Source organism: Vombatus ursinus, unplaced genomic scaffold (genome assembly GCF_900497805.2).
Source record: "Vombatus ursinus unplaced genomic scaffold, bare-nosed wombat genome assembly UNPS02008996.1, whole genome shotgun sequence".
NCBI lineage: Eukaryota > Metazoa > Chordata > Mammalia > Diprotodontia > Vombatidae > Vombatus > Vombatus ursinus.
In genome coordinates, this window is record NW_020948774.1 from 11272425 (window position 1) to 11297764 (window position 25340).

General features: G+C 37.6%; 1 protein-coding gene across 1 annotated transcript in view; it reads left to right on the forward strand.

The window, feature by feature from the left end:
- Positions 1-25340, forward strand: part of DNAH9 (dynein axonemal heavy chain 9) — a 466635-nt gene that overhangs the window by 400649 nt on the left and 40646 nt on the right. The window contains exons 61-66 of the mRNA XM_027850079.1: positions 5399-5592; positions 7063-7211; positions 15243-15370; positions 16749-16976; positions 19633-19824; positions 24220-24411. Coding sequence (XP_027705880.1) covers positions 5399-5592; positions 7063-7211; positions 15243-15370; positions 16749-16976; positions 19633-19824; positions 24220-24411 — 1083 coding nt within the window. The remainder of the gene's footprint in view (positions 1-5398; positions 5593-7062; positions 7212-15242; positions 15371-16748; positions 16977-19632; positions 19825-24219; positions 24412-25340) is intronic.

Sequence of the window (25340 nt, forward strand, 5' to 3'; positions counted from 1 at the left end):
GTATGGGGAATTTTAACTTTATTTTAAAACCTTAGCAGCACTTGCACATCAAGAGTGCATACAAAAGAGGAGAAAAAGAGATCATATTTGGATTCCTGGTCTTAGGGCCTAAAAGCTCCAAGTCTATAGGTGGCCAAAAGGCTAAAGAAATAGAGGAACCTGGAAGCCTCCAGTTCTAATAGCTGTCCCCAATCAAAAGAAGTTCCTCTGCCCCATTTTATAATTTTAATCTTCTCACTAATTTTCAGTCTGAGAAGGGTCAAAGACATGGCCTATATCCTGTTATATCAGGGTCAAGGTGGGGACAAATCAAAAGTAGGAGAGGAGGATATAGAATTTGAATTTTATCCTGTGAGTAATGGGAACCTATCAGAGATTTTTGAGCTGGGGAGTAACACAATAAAATCAGTGTCATAGAAAGATTAATCTGGTAGAATGACGCAGGATATACCAAAAAAGAGAAAATTGGAGTCAGAGAAGCAATTAGGAAATGAATGTAGTACTGCTACCGTCTAGGGACTAGACTATAGTGTTAACATTCGGAATGGAGAGAAAAGGACTGATGTGAGAGACTTTGTGAAGGAAAAATTCAATAAATCAACAAATATTTATTAAATGCCTACCATGTGTCAGGTATGGTTGTAGGCACTAGAGTTACAAGAAAAATTTGTTGTTGGTTTTTTTATTTCAATTTTATTTTATTATCAGTTCTAAATTCTTCCCCTCCTCTATTCCTTAACCAGTACCAAAATGCTTTGATTACTACTGCTTTGTAAAATAGTTTGAGATCTGGTACTGGTAGGCCTGTTTTCCACTTTTTAAATTAATTTCTTTAATATTATTAAACTTTTATTCCTCCAAATGAATTTTGATATTATTTTTTCCTCAGTCTATGAAGTAACCTGGGTAGTTTGATGGGTATGACACTGAATAAGTAAACTAATTTAGGTAGTATTGTCATTTTTATTATATTGGCTCAGTCTACTCATGAGCAATTAATATTGATCTAATTATTTTTATCTGTCTTTATTTGTCTAAAGAGTGTTTTATAGTTGTGGCCCAACGTGTGTCTTGTCAGGTAGACTCCCAAGTATATACTATGAATAATTGTGTTTTTTTTAATGGAATTTTTCTTTCTGTCTCATTCTGTTGAATTTTGTTGGTAATATGAAGAAATGTGGATAGTTTGTGTGGGTTTATTTTATATCCTTCAATTTTGCTGAAGTTAATTGTTTCAATTAGTTTTTCTTTGACTCTCTAAAGTGCTTTAAGTAAACCATCATAACACCTGCAGAAAGTAATAGTTTTATTTCCTGATTGCTTATTATTTTGCTTTTTACTTAAATTTCTTTTTCTTATCTAATTGTGATCATTAGTTCTTCTAGTACAATATTGAATACTAATAGTGACAATAGACATTCTTGCTTCACCCTTAATCTTACTGGAAATGCTTCTAGCTTATCCCCATTACGGATAATGCTTGTTCTTGGTTTTAAATAGGTACTACTTATTTTAAGAAAAGTTCCATGGGGGGCAGCTAGGTGGTGCAGTGGTTAGAGCACCAGCCCTGGATTCAGGAGGACCTGAGTTCAAATCCAGCCTCAGATACATAACACTTACTAGCTGTGTGACCCTGGGCAAGTCACTTAACCCCATTGCCTAACCAAAAAAAAAAAGAAAAAGAAATATTTCATTTATGTACACAATAACAGCCACGTTGTATGATGACTAATATTGACAAACTTAACCCTTCCCAGCAATACAAGGATCTAAGATATCTCCAAAGGCCTCATGATGGAAAATGCTATCCACATCCAAAGAAAGAACTATGGAATTTGAATGCAAATCGAAGCATACTATTTGCTACTTTTTTTCTCTTCTGTTGAGTTTTGTTTCCTCTTTCTGGTGGTTCCTCCTACTGGTTCTAATTCTTACTTACAACATCACTAATGTGAAAATATGTTTAATAGGAATGTATATGTATAGCCTATATCAGATTATGCGCTGTCTTGGGGAGAGTGGTGGGGAGGAAGGGGGAGAAAAATTTTAAACTCAAAAGCATATGGAAGTGATTATTGATAAATCAAAATAAATTAATTAAAAGGAAAAAAGAAACAATAAAACAAAATTAACAGAAAAAAAAGAAAAATTCCATTTAGTCCTGTGTTTTCTAGTAGCTTTTTTTTTTTAAATAGGAATTAGGTCTTGTATTTGGTCAAAAACCTTTTCTACATTTATTGAGTTAATTACATGATTTTTGTTGTTCTTCTTGTTAATACGGCCAATTATGCATATAGTTTTCCTAATACTGACCAACCTTGCATTCCTGGAATAAATCTAGTCAGGTGTGTGATCTTTGTGATGCAGCACTATAGTCTCCTTCCTAATATATTCTTTAAAATTTTTGCATTGATATTCATTAGAGAAATTATCCTGTGGGTTTTTTTTTCTCTTTGTTTTAAATCTCCATGGTTTAGGTATCAAGACCATATTTGTGTCATAGAAGGAATTTGGTAGAATTCTTTCTTTACCAATTGTTTTGAAAATTTAAATTATCATTAGTTATTATTTAAAAGTTTGGTAGAATTCACTTGTAAATCCATCTGATTCTAGAGCTTTTTCTCTGGGAGATCATTTGTGGCTTATATAATTTTGTTTTCTGAGATAAGATTATTTAAGAATTCTGTTTCCTATTCAGGACAATTTATATTTTTGTAAATATTCACATATTTCATTTAAATTATTAAGGTCTTTTGATATATGGTTGAAAATAAAATAGCTCTTAATAATTGCATTTATTCCTTCTTTGATTATGAATTCACCTTTTTCACTTTTGATACTGTTAATTGGTTTTCTTCTTTTTTTAAAAAAACTAAAGTAGTTAATGGCTTATCTTTTTTTCAAAAAGCTACTTTTTGCTAGTTAGCTTAATTATGTTTTATTAGTTTAATTGTTAAATATTTTTAACTTTTCAATTTTGTTAGTATCTCCTTTGATTTTCAGGATTTCTATTTTGGTATTTAATTAAAGGTATTTAATGTGTTGATTCTCCAAGTTCTTTTTTTTTTTTAGTTGAATGTCCACTTTATTGATCTGCTCTGTGTCTTTTTATTGATGAAAGCATTTAGATGTATAAGGTTTCCCCTAACTACTGCTTTGGCCTCATCTCAAAAACTTTGGTATGTTATCTCATTATTGACATCATCTTAATGAAATTATTGATTGTTTCTATGATTTGTTCTTTCTGCCACCCAATCTTTAGGTCTAAGCTATTTAGTTTTCAATTGATTTTTAACTTTTACTTCAAAAGCCCTTTAGTAAATGTAATTTTTATTGAATTGTACTTGACAAATGATACACCTAATATTTCTCTTTTCCTCCTTTTGTTTGCAAAATTTGTGCCCTGATGCATGGTCAGTTTTTGCAAAGGTGCCATGTACAGCTGAGATATAGAAATATTCCTTTCTATTCCCATTCAGTATTCTCCAGAGAGCTATCATATCTAATTTTTCTAAAATTTTGTTCTTAACATCTTTTGTTGTTGTTGTTGTCGTTGTTAGATTTATCTAGGTCTGGGATGGGTAAATTGAGGTCCCCCACCGTTGTAGTTTTACTCTCTACTTCCTTTTATCATAATTTAACTTTTCCTTTAAGAATTTAGATCCTATGCTATGGGTGTCTATATCTTTAGTACTGATATTAATTCATTGTCTGTGGTACCTTTTGGGTAGCTAGGTGGAGCAGTGAACATAGTACAAGGCCTGTAGTCAGAATGATTCATCTTCCTGAATTCAAATCTGGCCTCAGACACTTACTAGCTGTGTGACCATGGGCAAGTCACTTAACCCTGTTTGCCTCAGTTTCCTCATCTGTCAAATGAACTGGAGAAGGAAATGGCAAGCCACTCCAGTATCTTTGCCAAGAAAACCCCAAATGGGGTCACAAAGAGTTGGATACAACTGAACAACAACAACAACAACAACAACAACATGGTGTCTTTTAGCAAAATGTAGTTTCCCTGTTTTCTATTTTGATTAGGTCTCTTTTTTTGTATTTTCTTTATCTGAAACCATTGCTACCCTTGCCTTTTTTGACTTCAGCTAAATGATAATAGATTCTGCTCCAGCCTCTTGTTTTATTTCTATGTGTAGCTTTCTGTTTCAAGTGTATTTCTCATAAACAACATTGTTTGATTCTGGTCTCTAACCCATTCTTCTACCCTCCTCCATTTTATGGGTGATTTTTGTCCATTCACATTCACAGTTGTGGTTTTAACTATGTATTTCTCTCTATCCTATCTCTTATACTATTCCTTCTCTTTTTTGCCCTGCCACTCTTCAAGAGTCCATTTTGCTTCTGACTAATCCCTCCATTGCACCCTCCCTCTTATTTTCCCCTTTCTCTTAACACCTTTCCCTTCTATTTCCCTATTGGGTAAGATGTATTTCTGAATTTAGCTGTTTGTATGTATAGTTTCCCTTTCTTGAACCAGGTCAGATGAGAGCAAGATTCAAGTGTTGTCCAACCCCTCCCTTTCTTGTTACATAAACACATCTTTGCACACCCCATTTATGTGAGATAAATGTCCCCATTCTTTCTCTTCTCTCCCAGTGTATTCCTCTTTCCTGCTGCTCAATTCTTCTTTTGAGATCATCCAAATATAATAGAATAACTAGAATCTCACCAGGTTCTCTGTCTAATTAGACTGACCTTAAAACCCCTGTTGATGATGAAGTTTGAGGGGTTACATGTATCATCTCCCCATACAAGAATGTAAATAGTTTAACTTGGTTTAGTCCTTTATGATTTCTCACTCATGTTTACCTTTACATGCTTCTCTTGAGTCCTGCATTTGAATGTCAGATTTTCTATTTAGCTCTGATCTTTTCATCAGAAATGTTTGAAAGTCCTCTATTTCATTAAAGATCATTTTTTTCCTATAGTATTACATTCAGCATTGTTGAGTTGTAGGTCTATATCCTTTGCCTTCTAGAATCTCATATTCCAAGCTCTCTGCTTCTTTATTTAGTACCTGTTGCATGATCATGATTGTGATTCCTTGGCACTTGAATTCTTTCTTTCTGGCTGTTTACAACATTTTTTCCTTGATCTGGGAACTCTGAATTTTGGCTATAATATTACTGGCAGTTTTGAATTTGGGATTTCTTTCAGAAAGTGTCTGATGGATTCTTTCAATATTTATTTTGCCCTCTGTCTCTAAGATATTTGAACAGTTTTATGATTTTTTGAAATATGATGTCCAAGCTCTTTTTTTGTTCATGGCTTTCAGATAGTCTAATGATCCTTAAATTATCTCTCCTTGATCTGTTTTCCAAGTCAGTTGTTTTTTCTATGAGATAGGAAACATTTTTTACCTATATTCTCTGAACTTCCCCAGGCTCTTTCATCAATGGAAGAATTCTGTAATCTGGATAGGGACATTGAGGGATCTGCCAAGCGTTGGAAAAAATTTGTGGAGTCAGAATGCCCTGAAAAGGAGAAATTCCCCCAGGAGTGGAAAAACAAGTCATCTCTGCAACAACTGTGTATGATGAGAACAATGAGACCTGATCGCATGACATATGCTATGAGGTAAAGATCCCAGATTGGCAGGGAGGCTTACCTCTGTATGTCATAGGAGTGACATCAAGACAATCAAGGGAACACCCATGGAAAACTAAGTAGGAACCTTAGGGTCCCCACTTCATTCAGGCCTCAAAACCATCCAAAGTAAGGGTTAGGCTCCAAAGGCCTCATGATGGAAAATGCTATCCACATCCAAAGAAAGAACTGTGGAGGAGTTTGAATGCAGATCGAAGCATACTATTTGCTATCTTTTTTCCTTCTGTTGTGTTTTGTTTCCTCTTTCTGGGGATTCTTACTTACAACATCACTAATGTGAAAATATGTTTAATAGGAATGTATATGTATAGCCTATATCAGATTGCATGCTGTCTTGGGAAGTGAAATGTGGAGGGAAGGGGAGAAAAATTTAAAACTCAAAAGGTTATGGAAGTTATTGTTAATAAATCAAAATAAATTAATAAAGAATAACAACAAAAACAAAAACAAAAACAAAGTAAGGGTTAGGGTTAGGCATCATGAGTATATAGTGGCATAAACTCTATGTTTTGATAGTTCCCGATCCTATTATTCCCTATAAGACTTAATTTTTACATTCCTTTGCTGTACCAATTTATTTTCTTAAGACCTGAGAAGGGCAGACGGGGAATGCTTAGTAATCAGAACATGAAGAAGAAGAGTAGGTTCCAATCATACTTTGATCAATGGAGATGGACAAGGAGGTAGAGAGTAGTGAAAAATTGGAACAATGTTGACAGAATGGGTCAATTTACTCTGATGTTGTCATGGAGCCTACAAGTCAAGTATGTGTCCGTGTCACATTCATATACTCATTTCTATCTCTTAAGTTATCAAAGGTGATCGTAGCTTTAGAGTGAGAAGGGACTTTACAGATCATTTAGTCTGGTTCCCTCATTTCACAAATGAAACGGATGTTTATCCAATGAAATGTTACAGGAAATCCTTCTATATTACTGGTTTGATTAACTTCTTTGCCTTCTACTTTCCAGAGTGTGTACCAAGATGATTGCTCTCTCCAATCACACCCTGATCACTCTTTTGCAATGCATCATTGAGTTGCTGGTGAAAATCCAGTCATTCTTCTTCACTTCATCTATTGGTGAAATGTGCTAGAGATACTGGGAAGAGGTTCCTTTTTCATATGTAATCCCAAAACACCAAACCAGAACACTCCCTTTCTAAGAGCATGGTGTTTCTGGGAGAATTCATTTCTCTAATTCTTCATTCTTCACAACTTATTACAGAGATTCCCTCCTCTATGGGACTCATCTGAAACATCCTAGGACTTTGGGTCTGAGCTGCTTTGTACTTTCTCCATGGTTTTGATTATTTTGTTTTATAAAATATAGTAAATACTCATCACATTAGTATTTCAACCTTAACTTTAACCTTAGGAAAGTTACTTCCTCTGACTTGACTTCTTCATCTTTAAGTCATTTGTTATTTTTTCCCTGGCAGAGATTTTGTAGAAGAAAAGTTAGGAAGCAAATATGTGGTGGGCAGAGCACTGGATTTCTCTACTTCCTTTGAAGAATCAGGACCTGCAATTCCCATGTTCTTCATTCTGTCTCCAGGTGTTGACCCACTGAAGGATGTAGAGAAAGAAGGTAAGAGGATCTCACATTAGAACCAATACCAAGACAATACCATGCCTTTTTAAAAAAAAAAAAATTTTTTTACCAGACACCAAATAAAGTTAGTATTTTCATATGCAAAGTGGAGCAGAAAAAAAGGATTGTATATGAAAACTGAAACATTACATAATAATTTACTTGTACTTTTAAGTAATAATATAATTAAATATTATTATATTCAACATGCAATTGTTTTATCAAAATGTAGTAATTTTCAGTACAAAGAAAAAGCGGAACGAGACAGCTTTATTAAGGGGACATACTTACAATCAAGAAGGTTAGTTGGGACAATGGAAACAAGTCAGGTCCACCGGGGCTCTGGGTGGAATTGGGCACTGTAAAATCTGATAAGTTTTTATAGGGTTCTTAACTGAGTCAAGCAGGACCAAGTAAAGGGGAAGCAAAAGGGAAAGAGACTGAGGAGGCTGGTCCTGGGTATTGGTGCTCATTCATGCTAGTTGCATGGTGTGGGGTTGAGGGGTGGAGAGGGAAGACAGAGAGAGAGGAGAGAAGAATCCAAGTGCCCACCTGGTCTGGGAGCCAGTTACATAGCAGTTATATGAGCCTTCCCTGGTATAGCTGCCTTACCCAGTCCACCCAAAAGCCAGTGCTCCCAGAAACCTAGATGGAGTCAGAAAAACAAATCTACAGCTCCTTTTCCAGTCGTAATGTCTCTGGTCTCTGTGGTGATATTACTATTGGATTGTGTCCTGTTTCTTATGGAAGTTATGTGCCTGCTAACTTTTCCTGTGTTACTGATCTAGAAGCAGCATGAGATTCCTTGCAAGGTACAGGAGGTACCTTGCAAGGCATAGGCATGTATGTGTGTGCACATACGTGCGCACACACACACACACACACACACACACACACACCTTCTACCTCTGACACTAGGTAATTGACAGATGGTGGAATAGAAGAAATTACAATTTTAGTGCGAAAGAGGTAGTGGTAACAAAAGAAAAATGGAGGGAATGTGACAAAATTGAGGGACAAAATTGTGGTTCTCCGTGGCATTGAGGAAGACTTTATACCCCAGCTCACAGCACGCAGGAGGTCAGAAAAACTGTACAGCTCTTGAGGCATGGGACATGTCATCAGACATCTCATGGCAGTTTCCACAGAAAGCTACCTTAATGTCAGCAACCTGCGGTTCTCAGCTGTCTGCAATTAAAAAACAAAACGATGACAACAATAAAAACCAAAAAACCTCACCTCCCTTCTCCTTCCCTTCCTAAGGTTTTGGAACCAAACCCCTTTTTTTTAGGAAGAGTTAACTTTGGGTGTGGATGGAAGGGAAAGTTTTAGAGCCAGGCTATTAAGGAATGGTCAATGCTCCTTGGTCAACCACAAAATTACTTTTATCTCAAATACCAGTCCAGACTGCAAGTCTGTCAGCTGCTACTTTGGAATCAATAACATTTGGACTCCATCCCTTTCTCAGAACTTGGGCAAGTGTGTTGGGCTTAATAGCTCACTTGCTGAGCTGAGCCCAATTTAACCCCTTGCAGAAGTCATAGAACATTTGTGTCATTAAATATATTGGAGTAATACCCTTCATGAAATAAATGGATGCTGAGGCCCCTAAATTGAGACTGACACCCCTTCTTCTCTTCATGTCCTCAAGAATGAGAGCAATGTCTCCTCGGTCTTCTGAGCTGTCAGTTGTTCAGGCCAGAGGGGATGGGAATTAACCATCTCCTGATTTGTGGAGATGCCCTGGGACCTAGGCATAGCTTGGCACAGATTTCACTATATCTGGAAGTCTTGTTTTGTGTGTTTTGTTTTTCTCACCCTGGGCATGTATAATGGAGATTACAGTGAAGAATTCAGCTCTTTCCACCCCTAGTGGAAAGTACCCAGTGAGCAGGATATAGCACTCAGTGGCCAAGGAAAGTTTTTTAACACCTGAAGCCCATAGGTAAGAAGTACACCAGTTGTAGCTTTGAGACTACATGAGGCATAATTGGGCAGCATGATGGATTTGATTGTAAACTCATTGCCTAGGAAGGCTAATGAGAATGCAAGGTGGCAGCTAGAATTTTACTGCTTTGAAGGGCCATTAAGGCCTGAGAATTTATTTGCTAAAGCTCATAACTTTATGCGGGGCCACTGACTAAACCCTGCTATATAAATGGGTAGTGAAATCCTAGGCCAAGGCATCCTTTCAGATGCTACCTAGTAGAATGTCATCTATATAACACCACAATCAAATCCCTAACTGATAAGGTTGGAGGACAGCCATCAGTAAAGGTGAAGGCACTGGCCATGGCTTGCTTTCAGTTACTGAAGTTAATATGATGCTGGAGCAATGCCTGGAGCTCCTTCAGGAATTTACCTGCTCTCAGTGCCCCTGAACAACCAGTAAAGACATGATTGGGAGTTGCCCTGTTGCCTATCAGTCTCCTTATCTTAGGTTTCTCCCTACGTCTTCTGTGACCTTCACAGCCTACCTCAGGATAAGGATGTTTGGGTTGGGGAGCAGGGAGAGAGCACAAGTGATAACTTTGGACTGGAGCTGGACTTTCTAATTAGCCAGCAGTTTCAGTCCATCTAAGGCCTGAGGAGTTACATTCACCTCTTTGTTGATTACGTACATATCTATTCCTCCTGGACTCCTAAGACCCCATATTCAGGTGATGGTGAAGATGGAGAAATTGGACTGCAATACTGTCCTAAGCAATGGATCTCTCATTACCATTATCTTCCAATCAATCTATAAGAAACATTTGAGGGAAAGTACTTTTAAAGCCTATGTGGATGGGGACTTGGTGGATTGAGTGATAAAGATACCTTAGAATACATCAAAGTGAGCTTAAAAGTTCCTTAAGGAAGTTGTTGATATCAACAGAAAAGTTGACACTATAGCTCTGGAATATCCAGACCCACCAACAATCACTGAAGTGCCAGCACGAATTGGAACCAATTCAAAATACTGGGAGAATAATGTAAGCAATAAGCTCAATCCCAGCTCCTGCACACTGACCATGTATATAGACTATGCAGAAGCCTAAACGAGGAGAGACACCAAAAAGTGACAGTGAACACCAAAAGAATACTGACCTTTTAAATTCTAGACTGGACCTTGAGGTATTTGACTTTGGTGACTCCCCAATACTGGAAGAATGTATGGATCTGTTGGACAGAAGCTCAGCAAGAGGACGTGCATTTTCCTACAGCATGTATGAGGTGGGAGATGTTCCTGAGGAGCAATCCACAGAATCTAATTCACTGATTCATGACTATTCTGGGAAAAATCTAAGAAGATTCCTTTCTCCATGATGAAGGACTTCAGAAATCATCTCAAAGAAAGTTGGTTAATGACATCATCACAATCCAGCAGTTCTTTTACCCATAGTGATGATAGCAAAAAAGAGCAAAAAGATATGAATGTGAATAGACTACTGGACTTTGAACAACAATACCTAATGTGGACACAGTGACTGGGTTTAAGTTGTCCTAGATTGCCTGTTAGGCAGCCAGTAATTCATTCTAAGACTTGGACTTGTGTAGTAGATACCATCATATTTCTATGGTTGAGGTAGACAAGAAGTTTTCTTTCATCTGTCCGGCTGGATGTTTTACCAGTCTGATTGTGTGCTGCAAGTCATCTTATAGGCACCTGCTACTTTCCAGTGATTAATGAAGAAAGTTGTTAGAGACATGGACTACCTGGGAAATGTTTATATGCCATGATGCCATCATTATCTTTGCAAAACACTGAAAGAACGTGAGAAGAACTGATGAAAATGTTGGACTAGCTAGAGGAAAACTGGTTGAAGCTATCATTAGACAAGTGCCACTTTTGCAGAGCCTCTGTTATATATGTGGGTCACAAGGTGTGAGCACTAACCCAGAGAAGGTAAAAGCACTTCTGAATTAGTCAAGTCTACAGAATCTTCTGAGACTTAAGAACTTTTCTGGAACTTAGTGGTTATTATCACAAATTTGTCATCTATCAGAAAGCATGCCAATTTCATGTGTGAATCTTATTTCACTGAACCAACTTTCCTTACCTCAGTTTTCTGTAAATAATTGGCAACAAGAGCAGATGATGAAGAACCAAGGGAAGTGATACAAGTGAAAAAACAAGCAAATGATGCTAAAGGATTTAAGTTCCAAGTGCCAAAATTGTTGAGACAATGGGAGAAGTTGGGACTGTGCGATGAAGTCAACATGTGACATTTCTAATTCATTAAGCACTTACATTACTGCTAAATTCTGGAAGTGCAAATATAAACAAAAAGATAATCCTTGCCCTCAAGGAGCTTATGTTCTAATGGGGAAAGATAATACATAAAAGTAGGCAGAAAAGCATAGGAGGGGTAGGAAAGAAGGAACCCATGTAAGGGCATGGTGGAGAAAGAAGTCCAAAGAGTCAAAAGTGGGGGCCAGAGAGGCATGAAGAAGAGAAAATGATTGGCTTGAGCACTTCCTTAAAGTGGGGATTCTGGGAGGAACTAATCAATAAGAGGAGGGGGCTCCAGAAGTAGGGGGTGGTACAGAGGCATCTTCCAAGGTGAGAAGATAGAGAATGGTGGAGAAAGAAGTCCAAAGAATCAGAAGTAGAGCCCAGAAAGAAATGAAGAAGTAAACAGAAAGAAATTTGTCCATGCATGTAATTCCACCTGTAATGATGCTGCATGCTCTATGCCATATTTGCTTAGATTTGGGCAAAAGTCAGGCCTACCTATTGATGTGTATTTTGGAGCATCACACAAAGGAGGTGATACAAATAGTCACAGCTGGTACATCTCCTAGCTGATAGAAAAGCTGAAAGAAGCTTACCAATTTGTCACATCTTCAACATAAAAGAGCTGTGAGAGATACAAATGATGATATGATACCAGAGCATACTTCCAAAACCTTCAAAAAGAAGTTTTGTTGAGAAATCCAGATATTCATGTGAATCATAAATTAGCAGATTGATATATACCTAGCCAATTATACAAGGTATTTGAGAGACTAAGCAATTTGCCTTTTTGCAAAGTAGAGAAGACCTTATCAAAACAATTTACCAGTCAGGCACTTAGCCACTGATTTGTCCTATTCTGGGCTTCCCTAAAAAATCTAAGAATTTTAGCTGTTCTAAGAGAGCTGCTTTGGTTGCTGTTGCTGTAGTTAACAGTGTTAACAATGAAGGTGATAATGATGGGGATAGGATCTGAACCCCTAAAAGGAAAAGACCATGTCTTTGGGATCTGGACCCCAAAAAAGGAAAAACCCTGGACTTTCCCACCTGGCCAAATCTCTGGTGTTCCCCTGAGGCTATAATCCTATCAACTGGCCTTTCATTGTGGCTACAATCCAATCTCCCAATTCTGTTCTGTTATCTCCCAATTGCCCCTGGCCATTTCCTACCCTTAAATCCTTTCTAAACTCTATTCCCACTTGGCCACGTGGTCCAGGTCTCTGGCACCCCAGCTTACTACTGGCCACTCCCATCCAGATCCTCCTTAGACCCCTCCTCCAGTCACCCTAAACTACTTGGCCACTCCTAGGTCCCTCCCACAGTCTTTCATATATAAGGTCCATCTTGTCTCTATTAAGGTGCTCAGATTCTTAAAATCTAACCAAAGGCTTAGATTCTTAAATTCTTGCCACTGCTTAGATTCTTATAGAGTCTGGCCAATATGGCCAGATGTTCTAATAAACCTTGTCTTTAGCTAAAAGAAGGCTTGGGTCAAATGCATTTGGGTAGGACCCGCATGTTGTGATTTTGGGATCCCAACACCCCTAACATCTAAACCTCAACAATGTGGGACCAAGAGAGATTATAACCAGTAGATACAGTGATTGGACCAAGTTTAATAAGATGACCCCCAACTGTCCCTTAAGGTAATCTCTCTCTCCCATGACTCTGAGTCAGGGAAGGAAGCAACTGCCCCTGACCTTTGTCCAGGATGGGGAAAAATTAGAACAGGTTGCAGGACTTGGCAACATCTCAGACTGTTCACATATGCCCACAGACTGTTCCTGTCTTCCCACTACTCTTCTTTTCCTTAATACCACTTATTTTCATTATTATATAAAGAAATTAGCTACTGCTAATTTATTTTATATGAAGAGAAATAAACAATACAATACTTAGAGGAAGGAACAGTGGATAGAGGATTGGTTCTGGAGTCATGAAGACCTGAGTTCAAATCTAGCCTTAGACACTAGCTGTTTATCCCTTGGCAAGTCACTTAACCTCTGTCTACTACAGTGTCTTTGTGTGTAAAATGAGGATAAAATATTTGTAAAGTGCTTTGCAAACCTTTAAGGACTCTATAAATGTTAGCTACCACTGCTACTGTTATTACTAGGAGGGAAACCAAAAGGATGGAGAAACATGATATGTTGGATTTAGAGCAAACAGCTCCAGTAATTCTAACCACAGGAGCAGAAAATGACTTTTCTGCTTAGATTCCTTTCCCCTTGTGGAAACGAGTGAGAAATAGAGCTTGGAGGAGTTGTTCAGTTGACAGTGTAATAGCATCTTTCCCTGACTTGGAGGCCTGAGGGCACTTGGGGTTAATTTACCAATCATTTTCCTTATGATCGCAGCAAACACCCTCATTAGTCACAGCAATTCAGCAGTTCATTGTAGTCTCTTTTAAAGGGAGAGGTGAGGACAAGGCAAAATGCCTAGGCTCTGCATGGCACCAAGATAAAGAATGCCTTACTAACTCCAAACCTGCTTCTTTACTCTCTTTAGAGAAATTTTCTCCCAGAATTCTCCTGGAAACAGTCCTATAATGCCTCAATTCCACGATGTTAATAACTGGTAGATTCTAGGGAGGCACCTGCATAGCAATAATGAGCTAATTTTAAAAAGGTTGATTATTTTATGCATTTATTTTATATCCTGAGAGTTTGATGAACCTTTTTTTTTGTTATTTTTATTTTATTTTATTTTATTTATCATCCTATAAAGCCTCCCTTTTAAATTTTAGGATTAGATGAATCAGTCAATGCTGAAAGCAATAGGCATGGTTAATGAAAGGCCACATAGTTTAACTGAAGATACCTAAAAGTTGGAAGAGCAGAGGAAGAGGCATGAGCAAAAAGAGGAAGACAGTGAAGCAGTACCCACCTACCCCCAAAATGGGGCAGCTGCCAATATCTCAAAGCCTATTGAACTATAGGCCCCTTTACCTGGTCTTGTAGAGGGTCCAGCATGTCTTAACAATGTTACTACATCCTGTAAGATGCATCTGTACTCTTGGGGTCTCTATACCTGAGGCACTAGGCATGAAAAGTTTTGCTTGCTTCTGGATTTAGCCCTCCACCTACTTGTCTGAACTTAAGTACTCCTCAGTTCTAGGCAAAGTTATAGATTTTCTTTGTATAATGTCTTCCTCACTAGACATATAACTTGCTGAACTATTTTATAACTTAAAATTTCATTATATTTCATTAGAATTTAATAAATAATATAATAATATATTTCATCATTTAAACAATATAGTTATAACTTATAGACAGTCTCTTCTTAAATAATTCTGTAATTCCATTAAATAATTTCTCATCAGTATTTTCTATTACTTTTTTATCACTGGGAACAGAGCAGAATTCTTGCTTTGTATCTTCTGCATTAAACAGTATCTGGCAAATAGTAAGCACTTAATAAATGCTTTTTTTATTCATTTATTATTCATATGTACCCAGGTCTGAGGGCTCTAGAACATTAGAGGTCTTTTTCAGGGTTACTGATTCCTGGTGACTACTTAGGGTGAGTCCAACTGTGTAACAGCTAAATTGGTATAACAAAGAAGTATATATTCTTAAGATACAGCTCCATAATTTGTATTAGGAACATATCAGAGCAAAACTTGAGAGGATGCTGGTCAAAATCCAGAGTAAGAAAATACGTTTGGTATGACACTTTGTATGTTTATGTATATGTTTACATGTGTCTGTGTCTGGAAGGATGTGTGTATGCCTATATGAGAGATAAATGGTATAATGGATCAGTAAGACAAGAGAAATAATGATTAAAATTTCTTTATTCCTTTTTAGGGAAGAAACTTGGTTACACCTTCAACAATCAAAACTTCCACAATGTGTCCTTGGGTCAAGGACAAGAGGTAGTGGCAGAGGCTGCATTGGATCTGGCTGCCAAGAATGGTCACTGGGTTATCTTGCAGGTATCACCCACTTTAAGCCCCCAAACCTAATTATAGAGGCTCCCATAAACTTTGCTGTCCCCCTTCCATCTGTTCTGTCCTCTTAGTAAATCAATAGCTCTGCAACATTGGGACAAAGGAGTAATACTTTGTTTTGGTTTCAAGAAATTGATTGTCATTTGATTTTGAATCTCACATTCAGTTGCCTCCTTATTAGTTCAAGAGTTGAGAGATCTAGCCTTTTTTTGAGGGATCTCCTCTAAGAACAATAAATCTAGGAGAAAAGAAAATGATGGCCTCTTGATCCTATTGAGTTGTCACAGCACTAGGAAGGAAATGACTTTTCCATAAGCCAGGTTTGGTGATGAACTTGGGATTCTGAACTCCACTTGACAAGGGAAACAAGAGAATTGCATATTTTTAACCACTCTTGTTCCCATGAAGGGATGATCCTCTCACTGAGCCCCAACCAGCAAAGTGGTTTGCCTAGGTTTGCATAGTAAAAAAGGCTAAATTTGAACCCACACCTCCAGAATCCTAATTTAGAACTATTTCTACTATACTAAGCTTAAGATCATGGCCATATTGTGGAAGAAGTTGAAAGTTAGGCCTTGGGAGTTTCTGTTTGCTGAGAGAGAGAGAGACAGACAGAGACAGACAGAGAGACAGAGAGGGAATTAAGTGCTTACTATGTGCCAGGATACTGAGTATTGAGGATACAAGTATAAATAAGAAAGACAAACAGCCCTTGCCCCTAAGGCACTTACATTCTAATGGGGGAAGACAACACACAAAGGGGAACTGGGAAGAGGGGGAATGTAGAGAGGAGAAGAATGCTCACTGCATCAGAGTATTGAAATGGCTAAGAAGTCGCATGAAGACCTAGTTCCAGGCAAGATAAGTCAAAGCTTTCCTATCAGAGCCCAATATCCCAGGAATGAAGTCTAAGTTTCCAGTGCAGTAGAGAGATGATGGCCAGAGTGCAAACAGTATGATGTGCAGATGGATAGCAAATGTCATTGTCTATTTTTGAGCAGGGAAGTAGCATGATGAAAATAAGGTTTAGAAAAATTAGTCTTGGAACAATAGGCAAGATGAATTGAAGACAGCAGAGCCTCAAGGTAAGGATAACCACCTTGGAGACTGTTAGAGTCATCTAGGCACAAGGTAATAAAAGCCTGGATTCTCTAGTGGTGTTTCCTTAGGGGAAGGCCCAGGCAACCAAAAGATTAAGGAGTTTCTCTCTGGGGAACTGTCTAATTTAGTTGACCTCCCAGCCTTATGCTAGTTATAAATTCTCAGAAACCAAAATCAAGGTTAGATCTTTGTTGTCACGTACAGACCTGGTGGCTGCTTCAATGTTAACAGAAAACATAGCAAATAATTCTCTTCCTGCTAGAATATCCACCTGGTAGCCAAATGGCTCGGCTCCCTTGAGAAGAAGTTGGAGCAGCACAGCAAGAGTAGCCATCATGAGTTCCGGGTCTTCATGAGTGCTGAGCCTGCAGCTTCTCCTGATAACCACATCATTCCCCAAGGCATCCTAGAAAATTCAATCAAGATCACCAATGAGCCTCCCATGGGCATGCATGCCAAACTGCACAAGGCCCTGGACAACTTTACTCAGGTACAACCCTAGGAGAGGTGGATAATTTGTTTCAACAGTCCCAATGCACATTTGGGATCTATTATGTGCTCAGTAGAAAAGGGAACTAAGACCTGTTCTTTTTTAAACTAATCTTTATCCTGTATCTGTTGTGTCCCCCATAATATTTCCATGGCTCATAGTGAGGGGAAACCAGAGGTCTTATATGCACTTTTCTTTGGAAGTAAATGGGAATATGTTACAAAATCAGTGAATCACAGAATTTTAGAATGGATATCGACAACCATTTAATATAACCCATACACAAAAGACATCCCCCTGGTGGCCATCTAGAGTCAGCTACAAACTTCCCAGGAAAGAGAGCCCACTATCTCCTAAAGCATCCCATCCCCCTTGGGGAAAGTCTAATTATTAGGAAGATTTTCTTAACGTTGAGCCTAAATTTGCCTTTTTGCAACTTCATATTGTCCTGGTTTTGTCCTTTGGGGCCAAACAAAACAAGCCTAATCCCTCCTTCTCATGACAGCCCCTCACATACTTGAACATAACCATAATGATCTCTTAAAAAAATTTTTTTTTAGGAGAGATTGGGGGCAGGCTAAATATCACTAATTCCTTCAATGTATCAGAATATCACACAATCTTAAGGCCATTTACCATCTTTCTTTAGACTTATTGTCCAGTCAATCTCTAGCTCATCTTTCCTACATTGAAGCAACTAGAATTAAACACAATACACCATTTACGCTATAACTAAGGCAAAGTACAATGGGACTCACCTCCTTTTCCCTGGAAGTTGTGCTTCCCTTAATGAAGGTTGAGACTGCATTAGCTTTTTTGGGGGGGGGAGGGGTTTGGGGGTGCTATCATATCATAGTTAAAACCATTTAAAAACCCCAATTTTCTTTCAGACATACTGCTATCTAGCCCATATCATACTTGAAAGTTGATTTTTTTTTTAGCTCAGGTGCAAAATTTATCACAACTAAATTTCATTTGGTTAAATTCACCCCAATCTTCCAGCCTGTCAAGATACTTTTGGGTCTTGTCATCCTGTAGGTTGGCTCTATCTCCCAGCTCCGTTATCTGCAGATTTGACAAGCATGATGTCTATGCCTTTATCCAAATCATTGCTATAAAGCCCAAGCTTAACTATTTCGAGAGCAAAATTCAAGGGCCATTAAAAAAAAAAACTGGCCTCACCCCGTGTACATGTAGTCATGTGATATTTCCATGATTGACCTCATTTTTGTGATCCTACTCTGAGCTGATTGTAATATTTTAAGGTAAAATTTCTTCTGTTTGGACTTAGAGAAATTTTCCATTTTTTAAAAAATTTTTATTTTTATTTCCAAATTCTCTTCCTCCCTTCAACTGTCCCCTACTCATTGAGAAGGCAAGAAATTACTCATTATGCATATGAAGTCATGTAAAACATATTACACATTAACCATGTTGTAAAAAAAAAAGAAGAAGAAATAAAAATAAAGAGGAAAAAATATACTTTGATCTATATTCAGAGTTTGTCAGTTCTCTCTCTGGAGGTGGATAGCATTTTTCATCGTAAGTTCTTTCATTATGGATCATTGTATTGATAAGAGTAGCTAAGTCTTTCATAGTTGATTATCATTACAATATCACCCTGTCTGTGTACAATGTTCTCCTGGTTCTGTCTGTTTGTTTGCATCAGTTAATATAAGTCTTCCCAAATTTTTCTGAAACCATCCTTTCATCATTTCATTTAGCACATATCATAACCTGTTCAGTCATTCCCCAATTAATGGGCATCCCCTCAGTTTCCAATTCTTGTCACCACAAAAAGAACTGCTATAAATATTTTTGTACATATGGGTCTTTTTCTTTGATCTCTTAAAAGTATTTTCAAGCATGGACTCATTTTTTTAAAACCCAGAAATAAAATACAAATAAATCCTCCAATGGGCCTAACCAACTTGAATACCAGCCCTCAGAAAATATTGTTAAATTGGCACTGGCCTCTGTTTCACTTTCAATTCCAGGAAGACTATGAAGAATTGTAGATGGTCAGGTTGATTATACAAACAGTCATAGTTCCCAATGACAATTCCAGGATGCAGGTGACAAATTTGAAGGATGTCATAAGCTTCACTTGCAAAAAAGCTTTTCTTGTGAGAGTCTTGATCTCTCTTTCTGACTCAGTGAACAAAGCTTGTAGAATTGCCCCCGGAGGAAACCTATAGGTGAGATTGGTGTTAACAATGGAAACTGTTCCACTATCAATGCATTTATTCTTGAATACAAAGCATCCTACTAAGGGGAAGTCATTTGAAAGAAATAAAAATCCACAAGCCTTTCCAGGTTGAAGTATTTCTCCTGCTCAAAGGCCAAAGCTTGTTTTAAAATTATGATGTTCTAATGATGCCCTGGCAAGGTGTGACTATTTGATTTATGCAAAGCAGGCCAAGCAGCAGCTTTCAATACCAGGCTCCTATGTAGCCCTTCATTTTACAAATGATGAGACTGAGGCCCAGAGAAGGGATTGTGACTCACCCAAGTTCCTACCAGCAGTAAATAACAGAGCTGAGATTCATATCTAATTCCTTGACTCCAAATCTTCATGGATTCTTCCCATTATATTAGGCTGCCTGCTTTGAACTCTATTGTTCTTTGAAATCTGAAGCAATTATATTTCTTTCAGGATACTCTGGAGGTGTGTAGCCGAGAGACAGAATTTAAGAGTATCTTATTTGCACTGTGTTACTTCCATGCCGTAGTAGCAGAAAGGCGCAAATTTGGACCACAAGGATGGAATCACTATTACCCTTTTAACACAGGAGACCTCACCATTTCAGTGAATGTGCTCTATAACTTTCTGGAGGCCAATGCCAAGGTAAGGATAATGAATGATATCCTGGATGTTTAAACCAGAATCAATAGAGCTATAGGCAGGAAAGCCAAATCTGTCCCTTCTATAATTTCAACTCAGATATAAAATGTGGTGCCATTTTCTTGTGGGAGAAGAGAAGCAGTCCCAATGAAGGGCTCATCACCCAGAACTATCTAACTTTCTAACAAGAGATATGGGACAATGACCCTGATATGAGTACAAGATGCATGTTTTAGGTAACAATCAATCCATGTATAACAAGGTTCAAGCTAAACCATATGTAGTAATCTCATAGGTTATGAGGCTACCTTATGGCATAAAGTGCTAAGTAACACTTCTCAGGTGGTCTTCAGGACCAACATACCAAGTCTCATCCTTCTCTACCTATTATTGACTCATTCTCTTTCTAACTCTCTACCCAAGCTCTAAGACAGTCAAAGGCTGTGTTCTGATATTTCTTCATAAATTAATAGAAATGTGGAACCTCTTTGATTAATTAATCAATTAGCTCTGAGCCCCCAGCCAGTTTAAAAATAGGCCAGAGAAATCACTTATGCCATAGAATTTTGTTCCTATCTCAAACTCATAGGTTTAGACAAACACCAATATTTCCGGTTATACAATTTTTTGAGATGGTAATGAAGCATCTCAAAGATATATTTAAATGTTTCAACAAGGTATCATCTGCAAGAAAGAACACAGCTATACAATTTGCTTAGAGAACCTTAGATATTGAACTAAAAATGAATAGAAACAATAACTTTAATAAGACAGCAGGATACAAAATAAACACACAAAAAGCACTTCCCTCTCTCTCCCCCTCTCTCTCCCCTTCTCTCTCTCCCCATATATATTATGTATATGTGTGTGTATGTATGTATGTATGTATGTATGTAACTAACAAAATCTAGCAGAAAGAGACAAAAAAAGAAATTCCACCCAAAATTACTATGGAAATCATAAAACATTTTGGGAATCTACTTACCAAGATATACATAGAAATAATATGAACATAATTATGAAACAAGCTTTAAAGAAACAAAAGAAGACAAAATTTTGGAGAGTTATTAATTACTGATGGTTGGGCCATGCTAATATAATAAAAGTGGCAATGATGCCTAAATTCATTTTCAGATGCAAAGTCTTGCCAATACAACTGCCAAAGGATTACTTCATAAAACTGAAATAACTTGTAACAGAATTCATCTGAAGGAATAAATGGTCAAGAATCTCAAGGGAAATAATGAGGGAAAAAAAGTGAGAAGTAAGGATACCTAGCAGCACCAGACCTCAACTACATTTAAAGCTGAAATAATCAAAACTATTTGACGTAGGTTAAAAAATATAAAAAGTTGATAAAATCACATATTAGGAACTCCAGAAATTAAGTAAACACAGTAACATAGTATTTAATAAGCCCCAAAACATAAACTACTGGGGTAGTTTACCATTCAAGAAAAACTGTTGGGAAAATTAGAAAATGATCTGGGAGAAATTAGGCTTAGAGCAACATCTCCCAACATATGCCATACAATAAGCTTCAGAGAGATATGTGACCTAGGTATAAAAAGATATATCATATACAAATTAGAGGAGAATTGAAGGAGATACTTTTCATAACTGTGAATAGAGAGAACATTCTTGACCATATAAGGGTTAGAGATATTCATGGGAGATTAAGATGGATAATTTTATTACATAAAATTGAAAAGATTTTGCATAAACAAAATCAATGTAATTAGAAAGCAAATAATGAAGTGGAAGGGTGGGGGAGGTCTTTGTAGCAAATTTCTCCAGTAAAGGTCTGACAACCAAGATGTATAGGGATTTGATTCCAACATAAAATAACAAGAGACATCCTCTAACAGATAAATTTATAAGGACTATGAAAGGCAGTTCTAGAGAGAAGAAGCTATCTATAATTATATGAAAACATGTTCCAAATTAAGCAAACTTAGGACAAAACTCTGAATTTATTTGATATCCATTAGATGGGTGAAAAAAAAAAAAACAAAAAAAGGAAAATGAACAAACATCATTAGAGAAGTTGTGGGAGGACAGACTTACTAATGTCAGGCTGTGAAGTGGTCCAGTCATTCTTGAAATCAGCTTAGGTGAGACTATTTGCAAAAAGTCCCTAAAAGCTGTGTATGCCAGAAGTACCATTACTATGCAGATGTCTCTAAAGAGATCAAAGACAGAGTGAGAGGACCAATAGGTACAAAAAAAATTTTAAAAGTACCTTTCATTGTTCTGAAGAACTAGAAACAAAGTGGGTACTCATAAAATGGGTAATGGCTGGACAAATTATGTTATATTAATATAATAAAATTACAAAAAAGGATAAATGCAGAGAAACCTGGAAAGAGCTGTATGACCTGACATAGAATGAAGTAAGTGGAACAAAAAGTATTTATTATTCAATGGCACAGCTTTATAAAGGAAAATAACATTGAAATGTGATCATGCAATGACCAGTGACCAATAATGAATGACTCCAAAAGATTGATGATGAAGGATGCTACCAGATTCTTGATGAGAGGTGGAGAAGACTGTGGACATATTTTCAGATATTGTCAATACAACCCAAATATATTTTGCTTGACTATATTTATTTGGGAGAGTTGTGGAGCACAGATAGTGATGCAAAAGAGAAGGAGGAAAGGAAAAAGTGTAAATGAAACATTTACAACACACAGAGGAGAGCAGAAGGAATTCCAAAAGAGGACACAGACAAGGAGGGCAATGCTGGTACTACCACATTAAATGTATACCTATATATGTGTAGATATCTAGCCCTGTGTAATAGATTGAGTTTCATATACAGTTCCCTTTTCCTGGTCTTCTTTGTGTAACATGTATTCTTACTCCATTCTCTCCATGCCAGGCCTGTTATGTCTCAGGTACTCTGAGAGTGTTGGGGTGTCTCTTTTCTCTGCCATCTTGTACAAACCCCTACATGTAACATGCACACTCTGGCCCCACTCTCTCCAAGCCAGGCAGGCTATATCTCCCTTCAAAGTTTCAGGGTATCTTGAGGGTTTTAAGGAATCTTTTTCTCTGCTGCCATTGGCTCTAGCCACTGTCAGCTTTGTTCCCCCATATAAGGGAGCTAGTGACTGACTTGAACCTCAGTTTCATTTAACCACTTACCATCTGACAGTTTTCAGAAAAGAATATTTACTTCAAAGATTTGGCAAGAAAAAATATGTATTTTCCCCAATACCTTAGGTGCATAATCCCCCCTACACAGTCTTAGTCTTGGCAGAAAGGGTTCAGTTCTTTATTTAACTCAGTTCCTACATGGCATTGGTCCCATCAAGTTCACATACAAAGGCAACACTGCTGCCAAATGGGTCCTTCCATTGGACTGTGGCCCTTCTGAAAATTGCTCCTTGCTCCTGACTCTTCAGGGCATTTTCAGAGTTGGCTACAAAACCTAGCCTGGATTCTGACTCCCAGATTCCTGTGTCTTGCTCTCCTAGTCTTTGCAACTTTCAAGGTTGGAAGCTCCACTCCAAACACCTGGAATAAAAAAGAACAAACAAACAAGACCAAAGACCCAGGCCCTGTTTTTTGGGAGCAATGTGGCCTTAAGAATAGAAAGCTCCACAACCATTCCCCCAGGATCCCTCACCAAAAGTCATGAGTAAAGAATTACATTGCCCTCCAATTTGAATACAACAAAAAGAGGGCTGAAGTTGACTCAGGCCCTTTTGAAAATGCAACAGTCCCAGCTATACAACCAACCTATCACCAAGGCTACTTCCAAACATATAGTTGGCCAACTGGAACAAGTTACAGAATGTTCATGGATGCACTTCCCTCACATGTCAGAAAAAAGCAATCTGCCAGAGGAGAGAGGGAATGGGATCCAAGGTTTAAGTAGAAGTGTTGGCTTTGGTGAGAATGATCATCTCTTTACTAGAGAAGAACAAAAGAGAGAACAGGAAATGAATATAAGGGAATTTATATGTAGAATAAAGGAAAGGAGAGAACTCATGTTGAATGGTCTCTATTTTCTCAGTAAAGTATAAGGTGGCATCTTCCTCTGAGAGGTTTAGAACAGCTGCCCTGGGAAATACGACAGTCAATTATGGAAGAGCAAAAGAGTATTTTGAGGGATTTAGGCCACAGTTGAGATTATAGAGGAAAAATTTGTAATAGAGTCAGCATGGTTGTGTGACTTCCTCCGGTAGCATTCAACCACATGTTAGTAGAAAGAGAAGAAATAGACGGTGAAGTGTGATTTATTTGGGGGGAGTACACGTGCTGATGTTCACCATATTTCATTGTACCTTAAATCATACTCTTCAGGCATCAACTTATTTCATCTACATATTAATTCCCACGCCGAGTCATTTCAATCTAGTTTCATTCTCTTCCCCTGTCTCTCAGGTGCCCTATGATGATTTGCGCTACCTCTTTGGTGAGATCATGTATGGAGGCCACATCACAGACGAGTGGGACAGGAGGCTATGTAGAACATACCTGGAGGAATTCATTAAACCAGAAATGTTAGAAGGAGAAATGTTTCTGGCTCCAGGATTCCCACTTCCAGGCAATATGGACTACAACAGTTATCACCAGGTAATCTTCCCCTTTCTAGTCCTGACTGTACTATGTGAACTTTACCTCCCTGGGTTTGTTTCCTCAGCTTTACAGTGAAGTAGTAAGAGGTAGGACTAGAAAGTTTCTAAGGTTCCTTCCAGCCTAACATTCTCTGGAAAGTCTAAAGCTTTTTGGGTGTTCCAGCAGTACTTTCAGAGTCATTTTGGAATGGCCATGCTGGAACAACTCTCAGAGTTCTCTTTTCCTGCTTAAGAAAGCTTATTGAATGGGGCAGCTAGGTGGTGCAGTGGATAGAGCACCAGCCCTGGAGTTAGGAGGACCTGAGTTCAAATGCAGCTGTGTAATCCTGGGCAAGTCACTTAACCCCATTGCCTAACCAAAAAAAAAAAAAAAAAAAAAAGGTTATTGAATTCCTAAACTCAGTTTCTATTTAGTCATTAATCTCAATTGGTTCACTTTTATCACAAGGATTTCAGTTCTTATTTAATTTACAAAATTAGCTGGATAGCTAGAGAAGAGGGGTCAAACATATGCAGATCACATATGACTCCTAAGCGCACCCCACACCAGATTAAAATGCAATTAACAAATAAAATATAATAAGACACAGATAATATTACATTTTAAAACTAAGTCAATATGAGGCCCACAGAGATCCTTAGGTATAGATGAATGGCCCTCCATTTCTATTTGAGTGTGATACCAGTGAGCTAGAGGATAGATTACAAACAGCAACATCTTAGAGGTTTCTGAGGAACACCTGTATTCCTTATATACTCTAAGCCTGATTTGTCTTGAAGAGAAAATGGATGAGTAACTATGATGAGGAAATTTTCCTATTCCAACTTATTACTCAGAAATCAACAAGTATTTTTACGTAAATATTTTATCTATGTTCTTTTCTTTCATCATTATCACTTTCCAATGGCATTCTTACCTCAATAGAA